The 26,993-nt window shown below is 38.4% G+C and overlaps 3 protein-coding genes across 3 annotated transcripts in view; 2 read left to right on the forward strand and 1 right to left on the reverse strand.

Annotated features, from left to right (window-relative positions):
• Nucleotides 1-1,531, reverse strand: part of LOC131691001 (transmembrane protein 145-like) — a 29,438-nt gene extending 27,907 nt beyond the window's left edge. The window contains exons 1-4 of the mRNA XM_058977123.1: nt 1,368-1,531; nt 1,119-1,268; nt 560-1,059; nt 379-503 (exon numbers count right to left, since the gene is read on the reverse strand). Coding sequence (XP_058833106.1) covers nt 379-503; nt 560-1,059; nt 1,119-1,268; nt 1,368-1,454 — 862 coding nt within the window. The 5' untranslated portion in view covers nt 1,455-1,531. The remainder of the gene's footprint in view (nt 1-378; nt 504-559; nt 1,060-1,118; nt 1,269-1,367) is intronic.
• Nucleotides 1,532-2,075: 544 nt separating this feature from the next.
• LOC131693713 (E3 ubiquitin-protein ligase TRIM71-like) lies at nt 2,076-2,927 on the forward strand. Its single transcript, XM_058981791.1, has 2 exons — nt 2,076-2,456; nt 2,629-2,927. The coding sequence occupies exons 1-2, from the start codon at nt 2,432-2,434 to the stop codon at nt 2,925-2,927; spliced, it is 324 nt and encodes a 107-aa protein (XP_058837774.1). The 5' UTR covers nt 2,076-2,431.
• A 10,638-nt stretch (nt 2,928-13,565) lies between these two features.
• Nucleotides 13,566-26,993, forward strand: part of LOC131689882 (roundabout homolog 2-like) — a 35,548-nt gene continuing 22,120 nt past the window's right edge. The window contains exon 1 of the mRNA XM_058975236.1: nt 13,566-14,593. Coding sequence (XP_058831219.1) covers nt 14,515-14,593 — 79 coding nt within the window. The 5' untranslated portion in view covers nt 13,566-14,514. The remainder of the gene's footprint in view (nt 14,594-26,993) is intronic.

A 26,993-nucleotide genomic window follows, 5' to 3' on the forward strand; every position in this document is an offset into this window, starting at 1 on the left:
AATGCCCATGATCGCATATTTGTCTTATTTTCTGTGGGATATCCAAATCTTTATGGGAGTGATTTGCGATGATATAAGTAGGGCTCATTATTCATTCGAACATTATTCCTTAGGAAGTGAAGTGAAGTTGGAGCTACTAGATCAACAATTAGCACGTTAAAAACTGTGGGATGTTAGTTGAAAACTATATTCCTTCAAGTGTTCACTAATGATACAACGTAAATCTGTTGTGGTAAGTTATCTGGTAGGAAATCGTTTTAAACTCCTTTTTCCAACAAGAAAAAAATGAAATTAAGTTGCACTAGAACGCACTATTCATACTAATTTATTATGACTGCTGATTTAGTCAGTGGCCATGCTATGATCAGATATACTTACACATTTCATCTGCTGAAAAGTGCTCGTGCCAAAAATCTCCCAGGGCACCGTTTGTCATTCTAAATCTGTACCAAACATCCAAGCCTTTGTTGCTTCCGCAATTCGCTATCGCAATGTACCACCATCTAAAGATAAACCAACCTCAAGTAAGTTAAGACCATTTTCTAGCAGAATCATTTACCTTTGTCTCGAACTAGTAAACGTTCCATGGTTGGCGCAACTGATAACGAGCCTTTCCAACTTTGTCGCTCGTCTAATCCTACTACTATTTCCGCTGTCACCACTTCCTTGGAACAGTTCCTCAACTAATAATTTATAATCTGTACTATTTTCCAATCCATTAGAGGCATCATTGTGAAACGAAATTTCACCGGAATACAAATCTGTAGTATTTAGTGATTCCAAATCAACATCCGTAAAGTTAAAATCATAACCATCAGTTCCGATGCTCGATTCGGTAGTACTAGATTTGAGAAATTGATCATATGAAAACGAATCATCTTCCTTCGTTGGAATCCGATCCGGTTTAGAATCAGGTGCAGGTCGCCTAACAATATGTTTGCCACCATCTTTGGAATTTGGAGTCACCAGGGTACAACCGGAATAGAGATGATTTGTGTACGTCAAAGGCACAATCTGATTGTCAATCGCACTGAGTACGGAAAGTTTTTCAGTGCACGTCTGTAATGCCCCGAAACAAATCAATTATATCGATCATCAAAATCTATTTCACACATTACCTTATCGGTTTTATACACAGCAGGCCATTGCGTTTTATCATCGTAGTACAGCAGTAGCTTTAGTTCGCCAATCCTCTTTTCGTACTCAATCTCATACTGATAACGGCCGTGATTGGACAGGAAACAGAATCTGGCCAGAAATGCCCAATCCTAGCAATACACGAAATTACAAAGTAAGTACACGCTGGTCGAAGCAGCCCTTGAATTTGGCTTTGCCAATGGCAACCGCTCGATTGCCGTCCTACTTACAGCACTCGTTTTCAGATGACCCTCGACATATTTCGCTTCGCCTTCTTTGATTAGCAAGAATATGCTTAGAACGTTTAAGATTAGCATGTTTTCTATTGTTGAAACTACAAAATTCTAACAGTAAATCTCAGTTTGTTTTTAAGGTTCGTAGTTTCTGCACCACGCACCGCGAAAAATACACGTTTGCTGCTTGGAAATGATTTGTTTGCGTGTTACGGCGCTACCGTCGTTAGGGGCATGTTGCATTATTTATCCTTGTATCAATTCGAAGGATAATGGCACTGACCGCCCGGTGAAGTGTTATGGTATACGCTTACACATATATTTACTGTTCGTGATAAACCATTTTGGGTTTCATTCAAGAACGTTGGAATTCCCAAAATTATATGAGTAACGTAATCGTCATTTATTATGAATGTTCGAAAAAATGATTTACTTAAATATTAAACTTATTTCGTGCAGGTGAACGTAATAACGGTGGGATAGTTAAGCATACTGAACCAGTTAGTGCAACTGTTTGTAAAAAAAAACAAAACTATTTACTACTGATTACGAAATTTAATAATAAGTACTTTTAAACATCGTCAATTTATAATAGTAATGTGATCTCCAAAAAAAAACACGTGGCGTGACATTTCACGTTACGTTAATTATTTAGTTGTCCGCCCTTTAGATGCATCTAAATCTAATGTAACGAAAGGACTTGATCTATTAAAATTGGTGTAATCATAGTCTGTTATTTTGATTCCGAACAGTTATTTGAGAACCAATACAATTCATCCATACATTACAGGTTTGAAAAGAGTTTAGGGAATTTTGTTTAACTTTTAGCAGAAATATAAATAGAAGCAGTTAAGTATAGGAACAGGGAAAAGATATATTAATGGCAATGATTTTTAGAAAGAAAAAATATCTGTTTTAATGTTCCTATACTGTTTCCCAAAAATATAAAATCGGGTCATCACTGTATTGATATCAGGTAACAGAAATAAGTTTACCTATTTCATAAAACAAGTATTGTGTGTTTTGAATAGACAGTATTACTTTGGCAATATTGGTGCAGCATGGAAATAAAAATGATATTCATAGGTAATCCAAAATACAAAACAAAGATTCCAAAACATACCTCCCTTCCCATTCCTCCGCATAAATACTCCCCACTTTTGCGAATTTGATTTCAGTTAACATTCAGTGTGCATAAAACGTGCTATAACGATGGGCAAACAAAAGCGTAACCAATCACACCTCCTGACCATTACAGGGGACAATCTGGATCTGTACTGTGATTGCAACCGACAGGTAAGGCAGTTCTTCTGCTGCCACTGCCAGGAGCTGTTTTGTGACAGTTGTACATCGGGGCAACATTTTGACCACACTTTTCAGTCGTTGGATAAAATTCTAACCCCGAATCGTGACGATGATGAGCAACAGCAGCAGCAGGCTATGGATTTGGAACAAAATTGGTGCAAGGTGAAAACTAGTGAAAAATCGGTTGAGGCCAGTGTCAGCGATATACAGAAGTCCATTGCAGCGTTGGATATTCGGCGTGAGAAACAGTGAACAAACTTTTGATTGTGCATATTTAGATTTAATTCAAGCGAATGTGCTGTTCGAAATAAAATAAATTATATTTATACCATCCACGGTCTTTTTCACTGCTAGTAAATATCACATAAATAGTATTTGAAAATGTTTTGATTATGAAAGCGTACAGAAGTGCTCAAGTTATAAGATTTTAATCGCACCTTTTCGGCCAAAAAGCATTGAGCACACCATAAGATAATAAGGCTCTAGGTTGCTCCGGAGCACAAAGCGTGTTTCTCTTTGCTCCAAATTACTTCCAGTACTACACACAGTAAAATGTGTTGTAGATATAACAATATTCTGGTTCAAACAATAATTAAATGGCTGGCGTCCAAAAGGGGCTAACCTCATATTGAGTTTTATGGAAATTCAAGTTTTCTCGTTTGTTTTCCGAGGTTTTTAAAAAAAAGTAGTCTATCGATTCGCAATCAGTAAATTTCATGTTGTAGCTCACATATCGGTGAACTCGATATAATACTGTTAACTAGAAACCGTTGGATTGCATTGTATGTAGACGTTTCGGCCCAAACAGTCGTTCCTGAAGGTGAGAGCCGCTTACACACTTGCTATGATTGACTATTTTCTATCTAATATATATATTTCTTGCACAAATGAATATTATTGAGCGTATTTTTTCGAAAATTTCAGTGAATGTGTCATGTCTCTATATTCAGAGTTGACCAAGCAATAAGGGATTAAGAGAAAAACGGTACATGGTGGTGGGAAAGTTAAAAACCTGTTTTAATCCACCTAGCGGTGCAATTGTGCCTCTTTCAATCATGAACACGAGAATTTTTTAGTTTTAGTTATATTTATTAAAAGCTTTCAAATGTATACATTACAATTTTATTATACATGACTTGACAACTATATACAAGAAATCATTATTCGAGTTCTAAAATTTTGCAAAAGAAAAACCAGCCACGGTAATATTGAATTGAAAAAAGGAGCGAAATCGGCAAAGTTCCAAAAAGTCGATTTCTGAAATTTCATGGGGTCCCCCCTTTGAAAAAAAATTTTGAGCTCCGGCTTATATGGGAATTTTATATGTGACCGGATGGTTTAGGCTATATTTCCGGAACTATATAAGCGATCCGTGCGAAAATTTATTGACATCTGTGGGGATATTATATCTATCATTTGGGACTAAGTTTGTGAAAATCGGCCCAGCCATTTCCGGGAAACTAATGTGAGTTCGTTAATTTTGAAAGATGGCCGCTTTTCCCGGGCACTTCCGGAACCGTCTATGGTGGTCAATGTAGTCAACAAAAGTTTGTTTGACCGTCGGTGGCCTAGAACTGCAAATTTAAGTTGTTTGAGTGACATTTTAGCGAAATTTTTACCTTTTTTGCATTCAGCGGAGTATCGGTTTGAATCACAATTTGCTATGTGATCGCACGCCATAACCCGTAACTCCAGAACCGGAAGTCGGATCGGGATGAAATTTAATAGCTATTTACGAGAGCGCAACACCTTTCATTTGAGACTAAGTTTGGTTGAATCCGTCTAGCCATCCGATGTAACTGTTATTCTGAATTTAGATACTTCCGCCGGGACTTCCGGAACCGATGATGGTGGCCAATGTGGCCAAATAGACTTTGAATGGCTGTTAGTGACCTAATACTACAAATCGAAGTAGTTGTGGTTACATTTTGGAAAAATTTTCACCTTTATACATTAATTGCAATATTAAAATAAATCGACATTTTCTGCGTGATCGTACTCATCACCCTGTAATTCCGGAACCAGAGTCGGATCCATTAGAAATTCAATAGCAGCCTATGGGAACTTTGTACCTTTCATTTGAGACTAAGTTTGTCAAAAGCGGTTCCGCCATCTCTGAGAAAAATGAGTGACATTTTTGGTCACATACATACACACACACAGACGCACATACACACATACGAACATACACACATACATAATAATAATAATCGTCGAGGGTCTTTTCCCGAAGCACGATCCAACTATATGGCCACCGACACCGTACGGCGAAGAAGAAGGAACAAACACGGATCGGCAAGTGACTAACGACGAGCTAGCAGGAGCATCGAAGCGCCTAAAATCAAAGAAAGCCCCTGGTCCGGATGGAATACCAAACGTGGTACTGAAAGCTGCGATCCTGGCATATCCGGACATGTTCAGGATAGTGCTACAGAACTGCCTAAATGAAGGCAACTTCCCCGAAATGTGGAAGGCCCAGAAACTGGTGTTGCTGCCAAAGCCAGGGAAGCCACCTGGCGATCCGGTCTCGTACAGGCCCATATGCCTGCTGGATACACTCGGAAAACTCCTGGAAAGGATCATTCTTAACAGGTTGACGAAATTCACGGAAGGTGAGCGCGGACTGTCCAAGATGCAGTTCGGTTTCCGCAAAGGAGCATCGACAGTGGATGCAATTCGGATAGTGCTCGAGAGTGCTGAGAAGTCATCTAAACAGAAGCGAAGAGGAGATCGATACTGCGCTGTGGTCACGATAGATGTGAAGAACGCGTTCAACAGTGCCAGCTGGGAAGCCATCGCTGCAGCGCTGCATAGATTAAGGGTTCCCGACTATCTCTGCCAGATCCTGAAGAGCTACTTTCAGAGCAGAGTGCTGCTGTACGAGACGAGCGAAGGGCAGAAGTCGTTGCGTGTCACAGCGGGCGTTCCTCAGGGCTCCATTCTCGATCCAACCCTTTGGAACGGGATGTACGATGGGGTCTTAACGCTGCCTAGGAAAGTGAAAATCGTAGGTTTCGCGGACGACGTGTCACTAACGGTGATGGGTGAGACACTTGAAGAAGTGGAGGTGTCGGTGATGGAGACAATAGACGCGATCGAGAGCTGGATGAACGGGGTCAAGCTGCAAATAGCTCACCACAAGACGGAGGTGTTGTTGGTCAGCAACTGCAGATCGGTTCAACGGATGCAGATGTCGGAGGGCACGTGATTGCATCGAAACGTGCATTGAATCAATTGGGAGTTATAAGCGACGACCGGTTGAGCTTCAACAACCACGTTGATTACGCCTGTGAAAAGTCGGCGAAGGCAACGAACGCAATAGCGAGAATCATGCCAAACGTCGGCGGTCCGAGAAGTCTGCTATCTACTGTTTCGTCATCGATACTCCGATATGGGGTTCCTGCCTGGAGTGCTGCGCTGAAAACCAAGCGGAACCGTGAAAAGCTAAACAGGACATTCCGACTGATGGCCGTACGAGTCGCGAGTGCCTACAGAACAATATCGTCGGAGGCAGTATGCGTTATCGCCGGGATGATCCCCATCTGCATTACCCTGGCGGAGGACGTGGAATGCTACCAGCGGAGAAATGCACGTAACGCTAGGAGACTGGTTCAAGCGGACTCGCTGGCTAAATGGCAACAGGAGTGGGACAACGCGGAGAAAGGAAGGTGGACCCACCGGCTCATCCCAAATGTATCGGCCTGGGTACATAGGAAGCATGGAGAGGTGAACTTCCATTTGACGCAGTTTTTGTCCGTGCACGGATGCTTCCGGAAGTTGCATCGGTTTGGACATGCTTCGTCACCCCTTTGCCCGGAGTGTACGACTGTGCAGGAGACACCGGAACACGTGGTCTTCGAATGCCCTAGATTCGCAGAAGTTCGTAGGGGTATACCTGGTATAACAGTGGACAATACCGTCGAAGAGATGTGCCGTGACGAACATACCTGGAACGCTGTCAACAGAGTGGTCTACTCTCCGAGCTGCAGAGGAAGTGGCGAAGAGACCAACAAGAAGCCACTAATCGGGTTTCGAGAGAAATTCCGCCGCCGGGGACCAGTTGAGTAGTACGCGACGTAGCACCGAGTTGGGTCTTCGGGGCGCCTGTGAACCGGACGTCAAGCTTCACCGGAATCGCCGAACCGGCCTCGACATCCTACCGGGTAGCTCGTGAGTAGGCTAGATCCACCGCCGGGGATTAGACCGAGTAGACCGCGTCGCAGAGCTAGCAGTGGGTCGTTGGAGCGCTGGTGAACCGGAAGTTACGCTCCAACCGGAATCGTCGGATAGACCTCAGCACCTACTGTATGGCCCGTTGAGTAGGCTAGATCCACCGCCGGGGACTAGATCGAGTAGATCGGGACGACGCGGAGAGCTAAATGGCTCACAAAAACGAACATCGGAATCAGGAGAAATCTACCGCTCGGTTGCAGGAGAATAGGCTAGACCCATTGTTGGCGACTAGACTGAGTAGTTCGCGAACAAGTGAGGGCGGGAGCTGAATGGCTCATCGGGAAAGTAGAGCGAAACGGAACGAGAGGAAGCCAAAGGGCTCAAGAAATTGTGGTGCTAAAACAAAAGAAGAATCGGTATCGGGAGAGCCTCCTTCGCCGGGGAACTCTCCGTCGGCGTAAGCTAGATCCACCGCCGGGGACTAGACTGAGTAGACCGCAACGAAATACCACCAGTTGCAGGTCGTCGGGGCATCAGCGAACCGGACGCCCTGCTCCACCGGAATCGCGGAACTGATCTTGACACCTGGTTGGTTGGCTCGGTTTCGGGAGAACTTCTCTCGCCGGGGAATTCTCCGTCGGAGTAAGCTAGGTCCATCATCAGGGACTAGACCGAGTAGTTCGCGAACAATTCTGGTGCTCAACGAGTAAACGGCGCTGAATGGTGCGAGAAGGGAGTTGCGGTGCTAACTGGCACAAGGGAGCCGAAGGGCTCGGTGAATTAGACAGTCTGAAGTTTGCCGCCCAGACTGTATTCGTAGGGGAGGAGTACTAAGCCTCGACTCACAGCCAGCTTTCCGACTGCCATGCAGAACTTGCCAGTCTGTGTGGCTGGTAGAGAATTGGTGGTGTGTAGAGGAGTGGGGCTGTAACCCTGCGGAAGAAACGAACTAGTAAGTAGTTGAATTAGACTGTGTGCTATGCACATAAAAACCCCTCCCCGAAGTAATGCCGTATGGTAGTGCCGGGGAGGAATCAGGTTCTGGGCAAGAGCAGTGGTTTTTTAGCGGGTCGTGTGATGGCAGCCCAAACCCGTTCCCTGAGACATTTGAATTTTGTACATTTTCCCTCAGGTCTAGAGTTTTCCTGAAAAGTTTTTCACTGCTCCAAACAAAAAAAAACATACATACACACGCACAGACATTTGCCGAACTCGACGAACTGAATCGAATGGTATATGTCAGTCGGCCCTCCGGACCTTCGTTAAAAAGTCGGTTTTCAGAGCAATTGCAATACCTTTCTATTGAGAAAGGCAAAAACGTGGAATCAATTATTATCTTTCGTTATAGAGTTATGATGTTTTCGGAAAAGTTGTTGTATGGCACTTAGCGCTATATTTGGTTGAATCATAGTAGTTCGGAATTCAGGCACTAGGGTGGTGTTGTTATCAACTTTTTAATAAAGCTAGATAGAAATGCGGTATCTTCGAGAAAGTTATAGGTCCTATCATTTTGAACATATCTTCTGAAAATACAAACTTTGTAGGACCTGTATGTTTCGAGATAGAGAAAGTTTTAGTTAAAACAGTTACTTACAGATTATGTTCTCAAAAATGCACCATATCTCAAAATTTGTAGGATCTGCAAAGTTGGTACCTTGAGAAGATATATGTACCTGACGTACAACTTCACCGTAGACACCATCTTTCTATCTCGTTCCATTCAAAAGTTGATAACAGCGCCGCCCTAGCGACTGAATTCCGAACTAATATAAAACGATCGAATCAAGCGGTAGATGTCACTCAACAACTTTGCCAAAGACACCATAACTCCAAAACGAAAGATAAGGAAAGAACGTGTGAATTGTGGGTTAGCCCTCTTTGGACGCTAGGTACCCCCGGGGTTAGCCCCCCAAATTACGAAAATGCTCGTGAATGGAAAAGTAGTACATTTAATGATCTTATTTTTTCTAGGCTACATGGGTCAATGAACTACTAATAAAAGAATGTGTTTTTACAATAAAATCAACGTTAATTTGGAAAGGCGGAAGTTTTTTCCATCCATCGTAAAAAATGCATGTGGTTTAGCCCCTTTTGGCCGCCAGCCATTCAGTTGAGCATTTGGAAAATGAGCAGGAATTCCGACTGGTTTTTTCCAAAATTGTCTCATGTGACACAACTGATTAAAAATTACAAAAATCTTCAGAGGCGGCTCCAGCTGTCAGCATGAGTCAGAGACATGACTGCAATGAAGTTTAAGTGTTTCCCTTCTAACTTGTGCCGTAAATTGTCATCAGAATGTTCAAGTAAGTGGTTTTGAATATTTTTTTCAGATTCGAAAAAATATCATTGCGTTTAGCATCCTGGAATATGCAAACACTTTAAAACTATTAATATTTCCTCCAGGATTTTTTTTAAATTTTTCGCGAATAACTAATTTAGCTGTTATTTTTATGATAAAATAAAAGACAATTATATCTATAAGGTTCATATACATTTTCTTGACTCTTGACTTTTGAATTTCAGCGATATTAGCCCCAGAACTTTGCACTGGGGTACAAACGAGCGACCGAAAATAAAAGTCGCAAAGACAGAACATGCTTCGTAAAACCCGTTTCTAATATATTAGAATATAAAAATATATATAAATAAATAAACTTCAAGCATTAAAATCGCACTAGGACTTTCCTTTGTAAGAGTCGGATAAAAAAACTTTCAGTGTAAAAACTGGAAAAAAATATATGCGATTCTTACAAAGTAGCTTTTTTTAGCCGACTTTTAATCTTGAATTTCCATCTTTGAAGTCGTGCGAAGACGACAAATCGGCATTTTCCGATCTGGGACCATAACCATAATTCAATTTAGAGTTCCTAATAAGTGTAGGAAAAGGTGACAAACCCAGTTTGCTTCTGGCCTTCGTGGAAGCAGGAGTCAAAGTAGGCGTGGGGTACATTTGTACCCCAGTGAACGGTGGTCGTTAGTGTTTCGTTCTGTCAGTGGAAATGTGACTCGTGACAATACCAGTTTAAATACTGGTGGTTTTACTACGTAAGTACCAATTAGTATTATGTAATCTTTTTTAACCATTTATTCAATTAATTTAATTTAATAGTTTAGCTTAGCTTATGCTGATTTCGGTTTTAGATCAGAGTCGCCCTAGGTTCGCTCTAATATTTACAAAATCCATACAAAAGTGACAGCTCAGAGCGAACCTAGAGCGACTCGATTCTAAAAACGAAATCAGCATTAGTTGACCGCCCGCGAGATTCTCGTGATTGATCAAAGCCTGTTGAAATTGCATATTGAACCAATTGAATGATACTTGGCAGTAGTACATCATACTCAACGTGCAACCTAAAGAGACTAAGATTATAGTATGATCAATAACGTAGATGGCCACGCCCATGCAGGGGTGACATTATGGAGCCATTTCGAATCGACTTTTTCATACAAGCTCGCATACAATAAAGCTTTCGTTTCGTAATGCGCAATGTCACCCCAGGTCAATTTTGGGATGGGAAGGAATGTTAGTTCAACACTTGTGACTATTATGACCGAGGAATTTTCTACATCATCCACAAGTGTCGCAGGATAGGTGTCGCTCACGATCAATTTCCGAGAACTCGAAACGAGCAATTTCAACTCCGAACAGCCGGCCATCGGGAGTATTGCTTCTTATTAACACTTCAATGATCATTACCAAAGTTTGCAGTACAAAGCAAGCGTTCAAAAAGTATAAAAGATATCCCAAATGAATGTGAAGAAATTCACTGCAAAATGTTAATTACAAGATGGCATCTTCACTCTCCCTATCAGACACGTTTCCATAAATGGGTTAAATGCCAAATTGCAAACGACATGTTTATCATGTGTAATAAATGTAATAAGCAACAACGACAAGGGCTCTTGATCCATCAGCGGCGGAATGGAAGGGAGAAGAATAATACTGGCGAAGACCGGTTCAAACTCGAAAGAGTGACGCAGAGTACTGCACTGGATGATTTTGAAGAAAGGCCCAGGAGTGCGATTTTACGAAGTTTTACATTTCGATGGTCCTATATTTTCTGACAGAGTGAAGTTCTGGAGTGTTGAAATGCCTACCACTGTTTAGGAAAGCAAAAGTAATACAAAGCTAGTGTCAGACCTTCATGAGACCCCAAGAAGTCACTTTTAGAGGTATTCCTTAATGTAGATTTGTCGGTAGACGGTTTCAAATTTAATTAAAAAACTGGCTTATTTTGACACATCTACACATCGCTTGCCACACAAACAAATTGTGCACTTCGACAGCTTTATCTTAGACCAATTTAATAAATATTCTACCAGAATGTTTTCTTTTTTAAATTCGGTTTTTATACCAAAGCTTTGGAAGTTATATCTTGGCATGGACGAGCCGGTATATTAATATATGCTGTTACTCAGTGTAGAATTAGACTAAAAACTTAACGTTGGTACACAATCGGGAATAGTGAAAAGGTGACTATATGTCAGTGATTCACTCAATACAGAATGGATTAAGGGTATAATGCAAAACCTTAAGGTCTATCAAAATTATGCATGGTTCTCGAGCTCGCGAAATATACAAATTAAGGGGGGTGGTAAGTGCAAAACTTTCGTACATTATAGTGTATCATCTAAATAACATTCTGTAATTTTTCTATGCAAAATATCGATAAACTACTCGGTGACGAAGCTTTTAGTAGAACGTATCTGAAAAAAAAAAACATGATTTGCGGTGTTACCTGCCATTCAAAAACTACTTATCCGATTTCTTTCAAACATTCTAATGACTAACAATCGAGCCACTATATGAAAGTAAAAAGCTAGTACTTTCAGAATGTTATGATGTTGTTTGCTCCTTTACGAGTTATTTAAGGTGGGAGTTACCCCAAAAATATCGCAATATTTAGAATATCTTGTTAAATTCTACAGATAGGAAGTAACTATGTTCGCCAAAAATATGTGTTTTGATACCACAAACAACTTCTATCTTAATTAGTTCAGAAAATAAATTTCGTGTATCACTTTTTGAATTAGTCACTAAACTATATACTTCTGGGGATGCGCAATCATGAGAGTAACAACTTCTCCGAACAAACTATACTTCTAAAGTTAACGGTTTAGACGCTATTAATTTTGAGCACGAAAACGACGTTTTAAAACACTGTGGAGTATAATATGAATTTGAATTATATGAGAAATCTATTATTCTATCTTAATAATATGTGGTTTATTTGGTGATCTGTGTATTCATATTCTATTCAACATCTACTTCACGACTGAACGCAATGCTTAATCCATGTGGTAAATACATGAACCCTGTAGAAAAAATTGCTTTCAAGTGAACTTACACATTATTTAGTGCTCAAAGTGAACTTTCATAATATTTTTGGAGAAATAGTTCATTCATTATTTAGTAAATTCACAAAATGTGTACGGAATCGAATTCCATGTGTTCTCATATTCCGATATTCGAAATTGATTTAGTTTTACCCCTAAAATACCAATAAAGCAATACTCTGTATGTAAGTCTCATTTTTAGTTATTGGAAATCGGTAAGTCAGGAATAGAAATATAAAATGTTTAATATCTCCGCCGCTCGTGAACGTATTTTGACAATCTATAGCTTGGTAGAAAGAATTTCGCCCATATCTCAAAATATAAACAACATATCCAAAATCAAAAATAATAGTGTCAAATTGTCACGTTAGGCCTTTCATTTAAAAGTAGTTTTGCTAAGATCGGTTCAACCGTTGCTGAGATAATTACATGACATTAGCACACATACATACATACATACGTACATATACACACGTACAGGCATTGTTTGAACGAATCCTATACATTTCATTTGTAAGAAATTGTTAAAATTGAAGTCTTTGAGTAACAAAGTAAAATTAAATTTGACCTTAAAATAAGAAATACACTTACTGAAATCCAAATATTTACAGTTGTAGTGCATAAACATCGTATACATCATGATAAAACATCAAAACCTTTACTGATACTCAACTATATGTTCAAGTGATCGAAAGCCAAATTATTTATCTATAAAACTTATTGATGCTCTGAAACTAGAAATATTTGAATTTGATTTTTATTTTGTAGAGAAGCCCAAATTCGAGAGAATAAGCCGAACAAGAACTGATCAAACCATTATTCAGATAAATTGTTTGTTGGGTGGCTGTATCAAGCTTAGTGGAAGACACCACTATGGTTTCCTAAAAGTAGATAAAATTTTGTATGTAATACAACTACCGGTTTTTTACGTATGCATTCTTAAACATATAATTATGAATCTTTAACAATAAATTCCCAAACAAATTCTTCGACATCTTTGCATTGGTTTGGATGTTTTGTATGTTAATGGTTTTGACGGGATTATGCTACCTGTTAAAATGCAATAAAATAACATAAAAGTTGAAATGCAGACTACCTACTTACGATAAACCATAGTCATTGTATGCTACCATCAACACAGCAGAAACAACAGCTGTCAAGCATTCCGCGAGCATCATGCTAACAGTTCACCACACCAACACAAACCCACCCACCCTATAGTATGCTGCCTGCATAGCAGGCCGTGGCTGCTGTGCCTTTACCTGCTATGCTGCGCCGTCCCTCATCGCATGGGATCGCACTACCACACGGAAACAGGCACCCTCCTTTGCGCTGGCTGTTCCGTTCTATTCGTTCGTAGAATAATTTTGACTGCGAAAAAGAGCGTACATGTTGTTTTGGGAGTATTTTCTTCAAAAGATGATTTTTCACTTTTCCACCCTCAACTGGGACCCCAAAGTGGCCATCAAAAGTGGCGAAAAGTGCGCTGCAACCCGAACGGGTTGATGCAAGTGATTTCGGTGGCGAAAGTGTGTGGAAAATTTGATTTTCGGACAAGGAAAATTCGGGACTGGAAAAGTTTTTTTTTAATCACATACAGTCGCATAGGACGACACGTTGATGAAGTGCATGGGGGAAATGTGTGAAGGGCTAATGTGAAGAAAAAAAAAAGCAAATGTTGTTCGACAGCAGCACACGAGAAGCATATTGTTGGGGTGTCTTTTCACTTGATAGTTCCTTTTGTGTGTATTATTTTAATTTGGGGTTTTCCCATGTTGCGACGCGTGAATGTTTGAGAAGTTGCAGAAGAAAAATCTAATATCCAGTACAAGCACGACTAGAGGAAGGATTCACCGCCCCAAAACTGCCACCCAACCGTTTGCTGGATTTTGCCTGAGCCGCTCTCTCTCTACTGGTGTGGCCCCTCCTCATCGAAATCCCATTTTGCTCAGTGTTTGATGTGTGACTACTTTCCGGGCGTTTCTATCGATCAGCTTTTCCCAATTTCATCACACTGCTATTAGAAAAGATCAATTCAAGTGGAAACGAAATGTGATCAGCGGAAGAACAAAATCGGAATAAATCTGTGAATTTTTTGTTTCCCTTTCACGCCCACACGATCTACTACTGAGTGATGAAAATAAGAAGCCTGCAAAAATCGTGTATCCTACATATCTCAAGTGAAAACAAATCATAGAAGAGAGAAAAATCAGTAGGAAAATTCGTTCATTTGATAACCATTAAAATCTCGTGATCAAAAAAGAAGAATAAAAACAACACATCCAAGGGAAACCTGAAGCAGTGCAGAACATCGACGACAGCGGAAAATATGGATCAATGTTCAAGCTTTCTGGTGTCTGCGCTATTCAGCACAATAATTCTCAGTGGTTTATATAATCCAGTTGAAGGTAATGAACATGAATGCTTTGGATTAACTTTATCCGATTGTTGTATGGGTATGAGAATGTGTCATTTAATTCATAACGTTCCGTCGAAAAGATGAACAACATCAAAAAGGGGCACAGCTTCAGTCGGATGCCGAAAATCGATATTCTATCGGTGTGCTTTGAAACTGTCCTAGGAGTAGGAACATGACAGAACAACAAAATGCAAATAGCAGCAACAAAAGTTTTTTGTCCAGTGAGACAGTTTTAGGGACTAACAAAGGATGAGTTATCTATGTGCAATTAGCCAAATTGAGGTGGCTGGTTCATTCGAACAAAAGTTAGGATAAATTTTCCCGTTGAGCATTAACACCAGTAGGATAACGTGATATTGGGCGATGTCCTGCTATGGATAGGTGTTTTCACAATTCAAATTTTTCCAACAAGTATTTTAGCAATGAATAACAAAGCGCATTTTCTATGTTAAATATTTTAAATCACTTTTGATTCATCATTCAAAACCTCTTTAAGGGTAGTAGAGATTTATAAGTATCATTCTACACTTGCTGGTTAATTTAAGCAGCTACAAAGATACTAAAATTTGACTTAAATTGGATAGTTTACGAACCGTTAGAAACTGAACTGGGTTTTATTAAATTTTATTAATTTACTTTTTTATTAAATGGAATTAAGTAACCTATTTATTTTATTATTTTCTTGGCCTGATATATAAGCATAAGCATAGCATAAGCATAAGAGATCGCCCGTAGTTGCTACTCCGTTATTGACCAGAACCAAATTAGGTTGCAAAATGTTCATTGGAACAACATGCTTGGGAATAACATGATGAGCCACATTGTACAATCTATTCTGATCCCTGCATGCTGATCAATACCGACGCCGGCCACGTCCGAATGCAGATCTTCTGGGAAAGGAAGGAATGTTAGTCCGATACATGTTGCTACTAGAGACCGAGGAATCCTCTGCATCTCCACATGTATCACGGGAATGGGAGAGTTGTTAGTAAGTGTGCCAGTGGCGTTATCATGTAATAATTGCTCTGGGCAGCCGGCTGCCGAGAATGTGGGAAATTTATCATTTGTTGTATTAATACGATTAGCAAAATAAGCAACTTGAACTCCGGAAAGCCGGCTATAAGGAGCACTGCTTATATTTCTTAATAATATCAATCACGCGACGAATTTTTTGTGGTTTCTATCGTGTCGGTGCTGATTTTACCCGGTGATCGTTTGAATAAAATGAGGAATCTTATACAGAAGGTTCATCACACTCTTCCATAGGTGTCGCGAAGTTGGTGTTCTAGGATTCGCTCCATGCAAGCGATGCGACCTGTACATAGTTCATTAGGTAGTAGTTTAGTAAGTTTTCGAGAACACGATCGCTCGAAAAAGAAGATCTTGTTTAGTCTTTGGTTCTTTTTAAACACTGGGTAGCCGGCTACCGAGAGTATCCTGTTTTCTAAACAAAAGCAATTTTAACTCCACACAGCCGATCGTGGGAGTATTGCCTAGAAAAGCTAATCTTATCTGCATAATAGGCCGGATCACTATTTATTGCCACATTATTTAGACTAATTTCGCTATAACTTCTCCACAATATATTTTTTGGGTTGCAAACTACCGAGTGATAACACGTTATACACACAAAGAGTTATGATAGCTCGAGATGTTATAAATCAACGAAAGTATTTCCAATTTCGAATATCGGATTGTTTGCGAAATACACGTATACGAACGATTATATCGAACATTAAAGGGAAATACAGAGGCTCGTTAACCTGATGCACGGGCTTGCCACCAATAACGGAACTTGAAATTAGATTCATTAAAACAGACGCGGCGAATTTTCAGTACGTATTGACCCGCGATCATCGATACTAGTCAAGTTAAAGTCTTACTGGAGCTGATTTCCCAACAACTATTCGTTTGGACGGTATTGTTTTCTCCGCTAGATCTGTTCGCACCCTCTCATTCTGCTACTATTGGCAGAAGGCTGATAGCACCCAGTCGTCGCCGGTCTAAAGACCAAATGCCATTAATAAACTTAGACTCGCGTGGAGGCATGAGATAGAATTGAAAGCTGAATGAACATGACAGCAAAACACTTATTCTTCGTGCTGACATAACTGAAGGTAATTGCCTACCGATCCCCGACTCCCCCCGCGAATTGTCAATTCTCAAACCCTATACATGATTGAAGTCATCATTCTACTCAAATAAGGCCATGTGTCTTCCCTAAGCACATTGAATGCTCTTTGGATCAGTTCCCCAGTTGGTGAAACAAACTCTAAAGAAACATAGAAATTAGTTTGCTCAGTCCAAAGAAAAGTTTGCCGACCGGCAGATACGTGTTCCCGAATATTAAAGAATCAAAACCTCTCCTCATACGCAATAAAATAAGAAAGTAAAAAAAAACAGTTGAATATCCAAGGCGGCTCATTTCCAAAGATAGCACCGCCTATGAAACACCCAATAAAACATAGGTGACAAGGGACGCGGACGAAATTAGCTGAGCTGGAGTGGCTGGTTTGCCACCTATTTTTCGGGCGAAGAATTTTGGGGCGACACCTGGTAGTCGCTAGTCGCTGGTGAAACGCCAATTATTTGAATATGCTAATTTTTCTTATTGCCGTATCTTTTTTCACTTTTCGGATTGAATTTTTTTCTCTGAAAAACCATTTTTCACTATTTTTAGAATATACACTGTGTTTCTAGATGTTTTCTGTGAACTTTTATTGTCCTTGCATCGGGAATCGACGGCCCGTAATGCGAGGAAAATATATTTTTTCATTTGCCGGAATTCGATTTTCACAAACTGTCACCACTCGCGTCACTCAAAAATATGCCGAAAATGCTTTTATAAGCCACTTAACTTTGTATAATCGTTAAATTGCACCCTTATTGACACTTTCTATAACCGGGAGGCAGTAAACTGCGCCGAAAATAATGAATATTAACCGACTCGAAGGGAGCTCTACAAGAGTCAACCGCTCGCGACGAAGATACACACTCGAATCCTATTATTTTCTTGGCCTGATATAAGGCAAATACGCTAACAGGCTATCGTCACAAATAAACATACAAATACAACCTATTAGAAGCGAACTATCCAAAAGATATTGTTTATTGAACTACATTCTTTTATTTTCTTAAAAGAAAACTAATAAGTAGAAGCACGACTCAAATTATTCAACCGATGCAATTCTAGGCGGTCTATCGTTTGTCTGACAGCATGAGCATGGTCGACCTACACATTAAACATTTATAGCTAAAACTCCCACATATCTTTATTCCCGTACTTGCATTGGAAAACTGAGTAAATTTCCCATCCACTTACATCCTAATCAATTCCAATTAAGAAAACAAAATATTTTTTTAGAAGAAAAGTAGATCAAAGTTACAGTTTTTCTGAGAGTTTCGTAATTTCCCTAAATATAAAATCTTAAAATTTATCGACAAACGAATCGGCATCGGCCCATTATGAATCTCAACAATTTGTTGACACCTCCACACAACATGACGCCAATATAAATGCAGTGGATTTGAAGTGGTCGGTTTTTAATATGCCATGACTTAATTCAAATTAGATTTCATCCAAGTGAAGAGAGATAACGGCATAATGTCGAAAAAATAATTGTAAAACGCGGCGGGAGGAAGTATTGCGATATTTATAACGTTGCTATTAGATTTTTACTTTTTGAACGAAAGCACTTTAAACTAACTTCTATTGCACGTAATGTAATAGAAATATCTACTGGACATTACATCTTACAATTGCTTACGTAGATGTTTAAGTACACCAATAATTACAGAAAAATTAAACAATTAAAAGCTTTGAAAACAAGTTTTTTAATGGAAGCTGTCAGGTACGTCTCGCCTATATGTTTGATTTTGGCCACACTCAGTACGCTGACGGTCAAGTCTCATGAAGTCTCTTGACCGTGAGCTAAGCCATTAGAAGACACATTCTTTCCTTTTGTTCATCTGATACACATCAATGCTTTAGCATAACTGTGCCGTGAGTCTTTAATGAAGTTTACAAGATGTAGCAATAAAAATTAGATTTGCTAATGCCCGTCCATCGGGTCTTGTTAACGCTGCTTGCTTCTGCGTATTGAGATCCTCTTCCTTGGCAGTAAAATATTAGCTGCGTTGTCTGCCTTAGCTTGGGGGTCGTTCGGCCCGCCTTCTCTCACGTTTTCGCTCATGTCCATGACGTTATCGATACTGCATTTATGTTGCTCGTGGTTGGATGTTCTTATTTGTTTCTTGTGCTTACGGGTCGCTTTCATTCGATTCGGATCAATGGAGTGTCATCTATAAGAGATGATCAGACTGAAGGTGGGTGTTTTCATTTTCATCTCTTAACACGTTCGAACTGTCACTCTGGCTCGTGAAGATGGCGAGTAACACTCGTCTATAACGAATCGGATTCGCTGTTTTCAGAAACATGGACGACAATCTCTGAACCACGTAGTTTTTGAAGAAATCCAATCCACGCGAGCCACATCATCAAACACCTAAAAGTAGTTTAGATGCTACATGCATATCTATTTCTTTCGGCAGCTAATATCAGAATGACGATCCGCGTGATCATCCAAGAACACACGCGAATGTGTCAATATCCACACGATTATTAATTCGAACTTATACCGGCAAAGTCACATACGCACGAGCGCATGACATACGAACATACGAACACCAGGGCCATCTTAAGACCACTCGGAGTCCCTGCGCACTACTGAACGAGTGGGCCCCTATAGTTGAAGAGGACTTTTCATGCTATAAGGCTATTTCATACATACGGCTATTTTCGTAAACAGCTATGTATAATTGCGTGAATATTACAACATCTATTATATATGTCATAAGATGCCATTCTTCATTGATTGATGGGCGAACGTTACTAGTTTAGAAATCCACCGCTGACTGAAGTATGACGTTTTGAAACATTAAATATGGACAAACTTCGTGAACAATTCATATTTATCAATTTTAATTTTTCTTGGTTCATACTATCTTCAAATTTGTAGGGTTTCCCATTCTTAATGCTATTCTCAAAAATATTGCACCACAAGACTTTCATAGAACCACGCAGAATAACCATGTTTAGTTGAAGTACAGTTTAACGTGTAATGTTCATATTCTGCAAAATGTAATAATGGGCAAATGTAAATGTAATGTTTGGGAAATTCGGTGAGTTTTCTTTCTATTAACATAACCAGAAAATTTAGCCTAGCAAACTTCAGAAAATTCAGCTCGCACATTGCATCAAAATTATCCCATCACAATCTTAGAAACGACTCGGGGCAGTGAACACCACAGTTCCGAGAGTACCTGATGTTTACCAGAAATAGATTTCATATCGTTGAAAAATACAAACAAACAATGATTCGAAATTAATCGGAATTTTTTTTTATCTGGCTAACAATCTGCAGTTGCTGCAAACGAGGTGAGATTCATGTCACAACCGGAATTATGAACCAGGGCATAAACTTACCACATAGCGCGCCTGAACAAACGTCGACTACCTCTTTTAGACAAGACTCTGGTTCTTCGGTGTTTTGACGTGATTCGGCATTCGTGCCGTTACGCAAAATCAATTGTAGAATTTTATAGAGTCGTCAAAATAAATTTTGTGCCCAAAAACTGCGATGCGCCGAGAACATAGCTTTACAGCTCCAGAAGAACAACTCTCGACAAAAAGACTGCAATATGCCAAACTGACCGGAACTTCAGTAAATCGAAAGATACTGGGCAATTACAAATGAAAATTTAATAAAAGTAGAACATAGCTGGAAGAGAATTTACAGACACTACTGTGTAAAAGTTTATGAGAACCTTTCAAAACTGTTTATAAATATTAGGGGGAAATGGGCCAATTCGGACCACTGGCTAATTCGGATCTCCAGCTGTTTCTCAGCTATTCTAATGTTATGAAAAGCGTATATATCATTTTCATGACAGCTCTGTTCTTTCTTACAAAATTTTACGGTGCTCAGTTTTCGTGTGCGTGCACTAGGGGGAAATGTTGTTTTGGAGCGCTTTTTTTTAAATGCGTTAGCCGAAAAACAAGATTTTTGTTGGCAACAACAATTAATTAAATCAAGTGCATTATCGTAATTTTTGATCTGCCGGATAATATCTTTTATTTGATATCGTGTTTTTGGTGATTTTCGTTTAATCGGTGTGTAAATAATAGAATATGGGTTGGTCCAGTTCGGACCTTTTGCCGTATATACGATCTGATACGCGATCGCGAAAAACCGTTTGAGACGAAAGTGTGTGCATATATCTTTATACGAATTTTTATTGTTGTCTATTGTTGTACCATGTTCCTAATGTGATGAAACGTGATATAATGTAGTATCAGAAAAGCCATATTGACACATTCCAGCGTTAGAGGACAACGTTTGCACGTATTATGCAACTGTTAACAGCTTGTCGTTTGAAAAATCCTACGATGTATGCTCAAAACACTTATTTGAATGCTTTAAAAGTCCTAACACAACGTTAATGTTATGTATTCGAGATTTTTCAGGTTGTCATTTCATTCTGAAAGGTGAAAATGTCGCGTTAGGGGACAACAGAGCAAAATATTGATTTCCCAACCTACACTTGTATTTATCAAAAAACCTGCTCTATCTCAAACTTTAGAGCATCCATTTGTTCTAGGAATTTGATCATCGATAGTCACAGAACAATACTGTATACTTAGATTTTCGTGCTTTCATGAAATTTTTTTCACGACCGTTGCAAACGCTGCGTTAGGGGACAACATCAAAATGAACACAAACGGTCGCATATGAAGTGTTGTCCCCTAACGCGACCGAAGTGTTTGTTGAAGCTCAAACAAAGCGAAGTATATTACCTCTAGACATGTAAATAACTCAAAACAAAGATTTGAAATGCCAAACTAGATGTATTTCTAGTTTCACCTTCATGTGTATTTGACAAATATTTAGAAATCAAATTAATGTGGATTGAGAACCAGAGCCTAAAATTCTCATACCTATTCAATGAACGACAAAATTCAGAGAATTCATCTTCGTCCTTTCATTGCCTCTTTCGTTGCTAAAAAAATAAAACAATAAAGGCGATGTCCCCTCCTCTCTCGATTCTACGAAAACGAGTAGCAGCAGCAGCGACTTTCGTTTTCCTATGACAATCCGAGATTTTAATTTCGTTTTGATGCATGCTCAGTAATTTGCGATTCTCATTCATTAAATGAAATTAATACAATTGCACAATGCAACTAGAACATAGTTAAAATGAGAAATATGCTCACCGATCAGGTTTCCGTCTTACAATACCATCATTAGCTCACAAATCTACAGAATCGAGCATCGACAAATAAATATCATTGCTAGTGTATTTTCGTTTCCCCAGCAGTAAGTTCAATATCGATGTTACCAATATCATTCTGAATCTCAAAGCGCAAACGAGCGTGCGGAGCGAATAATGAAAACGCTCTGCTACGTGCTTGCTTTGTCCTAGTCCGTTGTCTCATTTTCGATTTCGCAAAGTGCTAGTGGTATGGAAAGAAGCTTCGTTCTTTCGTCAGTTTCGCCTGATTTTGGCAAATGAAAAAAAAACATTTTCCGACACTGTTGAGAACAGGCCACAACGCATACCACAGTGTGGCCCGGTATAGAAGAGATTGTAGACCACAATCGCCACTTTCTAATGGTTCGGAAAAGGTGGTTTCAAGTAGTTTTAGTAAGTTGAATACATTATTGACATAGGAAAATATCTTCTATATATAAAAGTATATCTATATATATATAAAAGTCAAAGTTTGTATGTATATGCTTTATAGACTCCCAAACGGCTTAACCGATTTCCGTAAAAATTTGCACACAGTAGGTATTTGATATGGGGCGTGTTTGTGTGCTATTAATTGGAGATTATCTGCCCGCCAGATGGCGCTTTGGAACAAATTGTGTTTTCCTCCTATTTCGCAGAGTGTCGCAGCAACGCGCGATGGGTATTAGCTAGTATATATATATAAAAGCCAATGTTTGTATGTATATGATTTATGGACTCCCAAACGGCTTAACCGATTGCCGTCAAAATTTATACATGGTGGGCGTTTGTTTTGGAGCGTGTTCCTGTGCTATTGGTTTGGGATTATCTGCCCGACAGATGGCATTCCGGAATAAATTCTTCTTTTTTCTTATTTTGTTGAAAGTCGCAGCAACGCGCGATGGGTATTGGCTAGTATTAAATAAAATTGACTGTTTATTATGGTGACTCAACAATTTTTATTTTGTTGACCAAATAAGTTTTTTCAAGCAATTTTAATGCGCTGACTTTGTTTTTTGACATTATAAAATCTTGAAAATAAAATTGACTGTTGAATAGGGCATATCAAAAAACGTCATTAGGGTGGTTCAATATTTATTTTTTTGTTGCGTTAAAAATAAACAAATGTGACACTGAAGCAACTCAGCAAAGGTAAGACTGTCAAAGGATTATACTCAGTCAAGCAGTTATGATATTTACATATTGTATATAATGTCGCGAAAAACCAGTAATACGGTTGAAGTAAAGATTTCGAAATATAATATCGCCCTTCCCGTTCAACCTCTGGCGTTTGTTCAACCGTTTCTACTCATAGATCTGCAAGAAGACACTTAATAGTTATGATTGCGGAAATTAATCAAAATGCAGCCGTTTTACGCAATTTTTGGAAAGAAGGGAAAGACGCAGCTTTTGGAAAATTTAGATATATTTCAGTATAAAAAAATGTTAAAAATCTGCACACAATTGCGGTCTTATGGGTCAGCTGGCCGGCTTGTCACTGAATTATCTAAATGATAGAAAACTGGAGAATTTCGTGAAATTGTATATTTTATTTGCGAATTCCGAGAAATGCGTATCCTCGATAAAATTTCGACTTTAACGTGCTATAAAAACATTAAAAGCTGTGTTAAACTACGATGTTTGGTTCATGTAGAAGAAAATCAATTCCGAAAAGACAAACCGTGGATTGTTCCAAGTGGTCAATAATTATAAGCTGTGAAGTCCGGTTCCATTTTTTTTCATAAATTTCTCCACGGAAAATCTCCTCCATCTTTTTATTTGTTCTGCTCCCAAGCCCAGTACGTTGGGAAAATACGATCAAAAATGTCCATTTTCACTTAAAAGATGCAAATTTTTTTTCGCGAAGCTTTGGTTTTAAACTGTGAAATCCCGTTTCATTTTTTTTTAATTCCTTCACGGTGATTTAGTTGGAACCTCAAATCCCTGCCATCTTTTTATTTGTGCTGCTACCAAGCCTAGTTCAATGGGATTTTTTTTAATCGTATGCTGCCCATATAAGCATAAGAATCCCATATGGATTTTTGTCGAAAATGAGATATCTGTTGGATTATATTCTGTGTCACCACTGAATCATAATGCACAAATAAGATTACCAGGTTTGTTCAGAAAATATCGAAAAAAATACCAAAACATGATTGTCCCATCCATAAGGCTCAATGAAAAATGTAAATCTTGAACAGCGTTTTTCTCGGCTTGCTGTTTTTCAATATGGGACTCTTATGCATATATGGGCAGTATGGCATTACAGTAAATTTTTTCGATTCGATTTTCGAATAATTTTTTCAAAAAGTCCTTGGATCTAAAAATTTATAAACTGTTTTTTGTTTTGAGACTAGATGCTGATGTTTCATGCTATTTTTAGACATATTTCGACAAAAAATTTTTTTTTCGATTTTCAACATTTCATGTTCTCCCCTTTGGATTTTTTGTTATATTATGACAGCAATATTCAAACGCCGCACCCCCTTAATTATGTCCGATTGCGCTAAAAACTTGCATAGATTACTTTTTCGATGTAATAAGCATTTTATGTAAGACTTTATGCGAAAATTTAAGATGACCATTTTTATTGATATCTTGCCTCTTGAACACCCCTAGTTCTCCATACAAACTTTGGTTTTAAACTGTGAAGCCTGGTTCCAATTTTTTCAAAAATTTCTTCACCAGGGATTTCCTGGGACCCAAAACTTTCGCCATTTTTTTTTCGTTCTGCTCCCCGATCATGCGTTGAACAGTGTTATCCCGTCAATTTGAAAGAATATTTAACCCTTTCATGCCCAAATTTTTTCTGGTGTATGTAGGGTTTCAAAACTATTTTCCTTGAAAACGGTGGGGTCAAGAAACACGAAAAGCCCTATTTTCATAAAGATAGGTGCTTCCAAGGCAGTGCTAGAGGCTGGTCAATTTTTACCTTCTAATGCTCAATTCTTCTAGAATAATTACAATATGTAGTCCAATTACGTAGCCAACTACAGTCTGAATTGGTAAGTTTTATCAGTTTTCAATAATATTGCACCATAACGAAGATATATGAAAAAAATCATTTTCCGTCGACAACGCAAACTGTCCCTGGCAGCACTGCTCCATCGGAATCCAATCAGAGTAATTGCAATAACTTCAGTTCTAGAGCTGATCCTTGTAACTGTTAATATTCAAATTAAAGGCAATAATCACATTAATGAGCCTTACTTGTTTTTGTGAGCAAATCTCGCCTCAATCAAAAGTTATAGCTGTTTAAAAACGTTGTTGTCCACAAACAACATGGGCATGAATGGGTTAAGGAGGACAAGTGAGTGTTATTCTTTATGACCAAATTCTTCCCTGAAACCTGAACCCTGTTCTGAAATTGTTGATTTATCCTTAGCAAAACCACGATTTTTTCACTTTTTATTTTGTTCAAACCAATTTATGTATTATTGATTCAATAAATTCCGTACTTTCACTTACACAGCTGCTTTCGCAATTAAATAACGAAGAAAATGATGTACTATACATTTCTTTTGTTTGCATTTTTACCTGCGAAAATTGCGATCAAACGTGTGGGGTACATTTGTACCCCAGTGCAACGTTCTAGGATGGAAAACGCAAGTGCAATGTTCTAGGGTTAAGTCAACAGTTTGGTACAAGCATATTTCAAGCCTATTATATATATATATATATATATATATATATATATATATATATATATATATATATATATATATATATATATATATATATATATATATATATATATATATATATATATATATATATATATATATATATATATATATATATATATATATATATATATATATATATATATATATATATATATATATATATATATATATATATAACCTTTACAGTTGGAGCCAAATAACCAAAAAACATTAAGTTTTGGAGCATATGGAAACTTGCAATGTTATACACAGCATCAGCCTTAGGCTACAGATTTTACGTTTGTGACGATACCTTGTTCGTTTCGGTACCCTCGTCCCTCGTATCAGACAGTTTCCGTAGTTCTATTTTGATGGCCTCTAGACTATAGTAATTGAACTTAATAATATAGGAGATAATCAATATTGAAGCAGCAATATTCTTATATTCGTTGAATAAATAATGAAATGCATCATTCTTTCTTTCATGAGCTGTTCTTCTAGCACACATATTTTCTTCTTGGACAATTGCACCATACATGTATGTAAGAGCTAATCCAAGTTGATGTGCGTTAGTCACATATTAAGGGGTTATATACAAAGCCGTGGCGTCAAAACGAGCTAAGTTCGTGAGTTTTTTAGAGGGTTTTCTGCAAATTTTATTTGAAAATGCGAAAGACAGTTCGTTAGGAGTACTATCAAAGATAGAAAAAACAAGATGATTTATAATTTTTTTACGAAATTCAAAACTTATTGAGCGACTTGGCGGAATGTCACAATTAATCTTCTTAAGACAGATGTCTTCCGTTTAATTCCACTATATTAATAATAATGAAAATCAATTGCTTTTCAACATCAATCAGATACTAGAATTTCAACTATTACTTGTAGTCTTCTTCAGTGTTCATATCAGTCTTTAGAAAATTTCTATTTTAGTCATTTGCAAATCATAGGTTTTACGTAGAGAAATTAACGCAAGCTGAATTCCCGCATACCACGCAATCGGTTTGCTTCTTTTGAGTTCAGATTTATTCAAGTATATACAGTAGAATAAAATGTTGATCGAGTTTGATAAGCTTCCAGAGTAATTCTACCACATCTAAAAAGTTCAAAAATTTACACTCTTTTCATTCTAGACCATCACCGCTAAAAATTCATTTTCTTGAAGTGATAATTTATGCCTAACGTCCACTATGCCAATCGTCCATTATGCCTAACGTATTTATGCATGATGGGGTACACCCTTTATAAACTAAGAGACAAATCTCATCAGAATAATCACTTGCAGTAGGCACGGCTTTTGGGAGCAATGATATTCTGATATATTCTATCAATTGAAAGCACTTCAAGTGTCGATGATCATAATAATGTTACATATGATTTCAATACTCTATTTGTATAGTTTCACTTTTCAAAAATAAATAAAATAAACTCTGT

The sequence above is a fragment of the Topomyia yanbarensis genome, chromosome 3, assembly GCF_030247195.1.
Source record: "Topomyia yanbarensis strain Yona2022 chromosome 3, ASM3024719v1, whole genome shotgun sequence".
Lineage (NCBI taxonomy): Eukaryota > Metazoa > Arthropoda > Insecta > Diptera > Culicidae > Topomyia > Topomyia yanbarensis.

Bases quoted from the DNA above. Each gene is read 5' to 3' on its own strand.
- LOC131693713 (XM_058981791.1), top strand. From the start codon at position 2,432: ATGGAAATAAAAATGATATTCATAG. The intron at 2,457-2,628 runs GTAATCCAAAAT...TGACCATTACAG, and splicing joins AATAAAAATGATATTCATAG to GGGACAATCTGGATCTGTAC.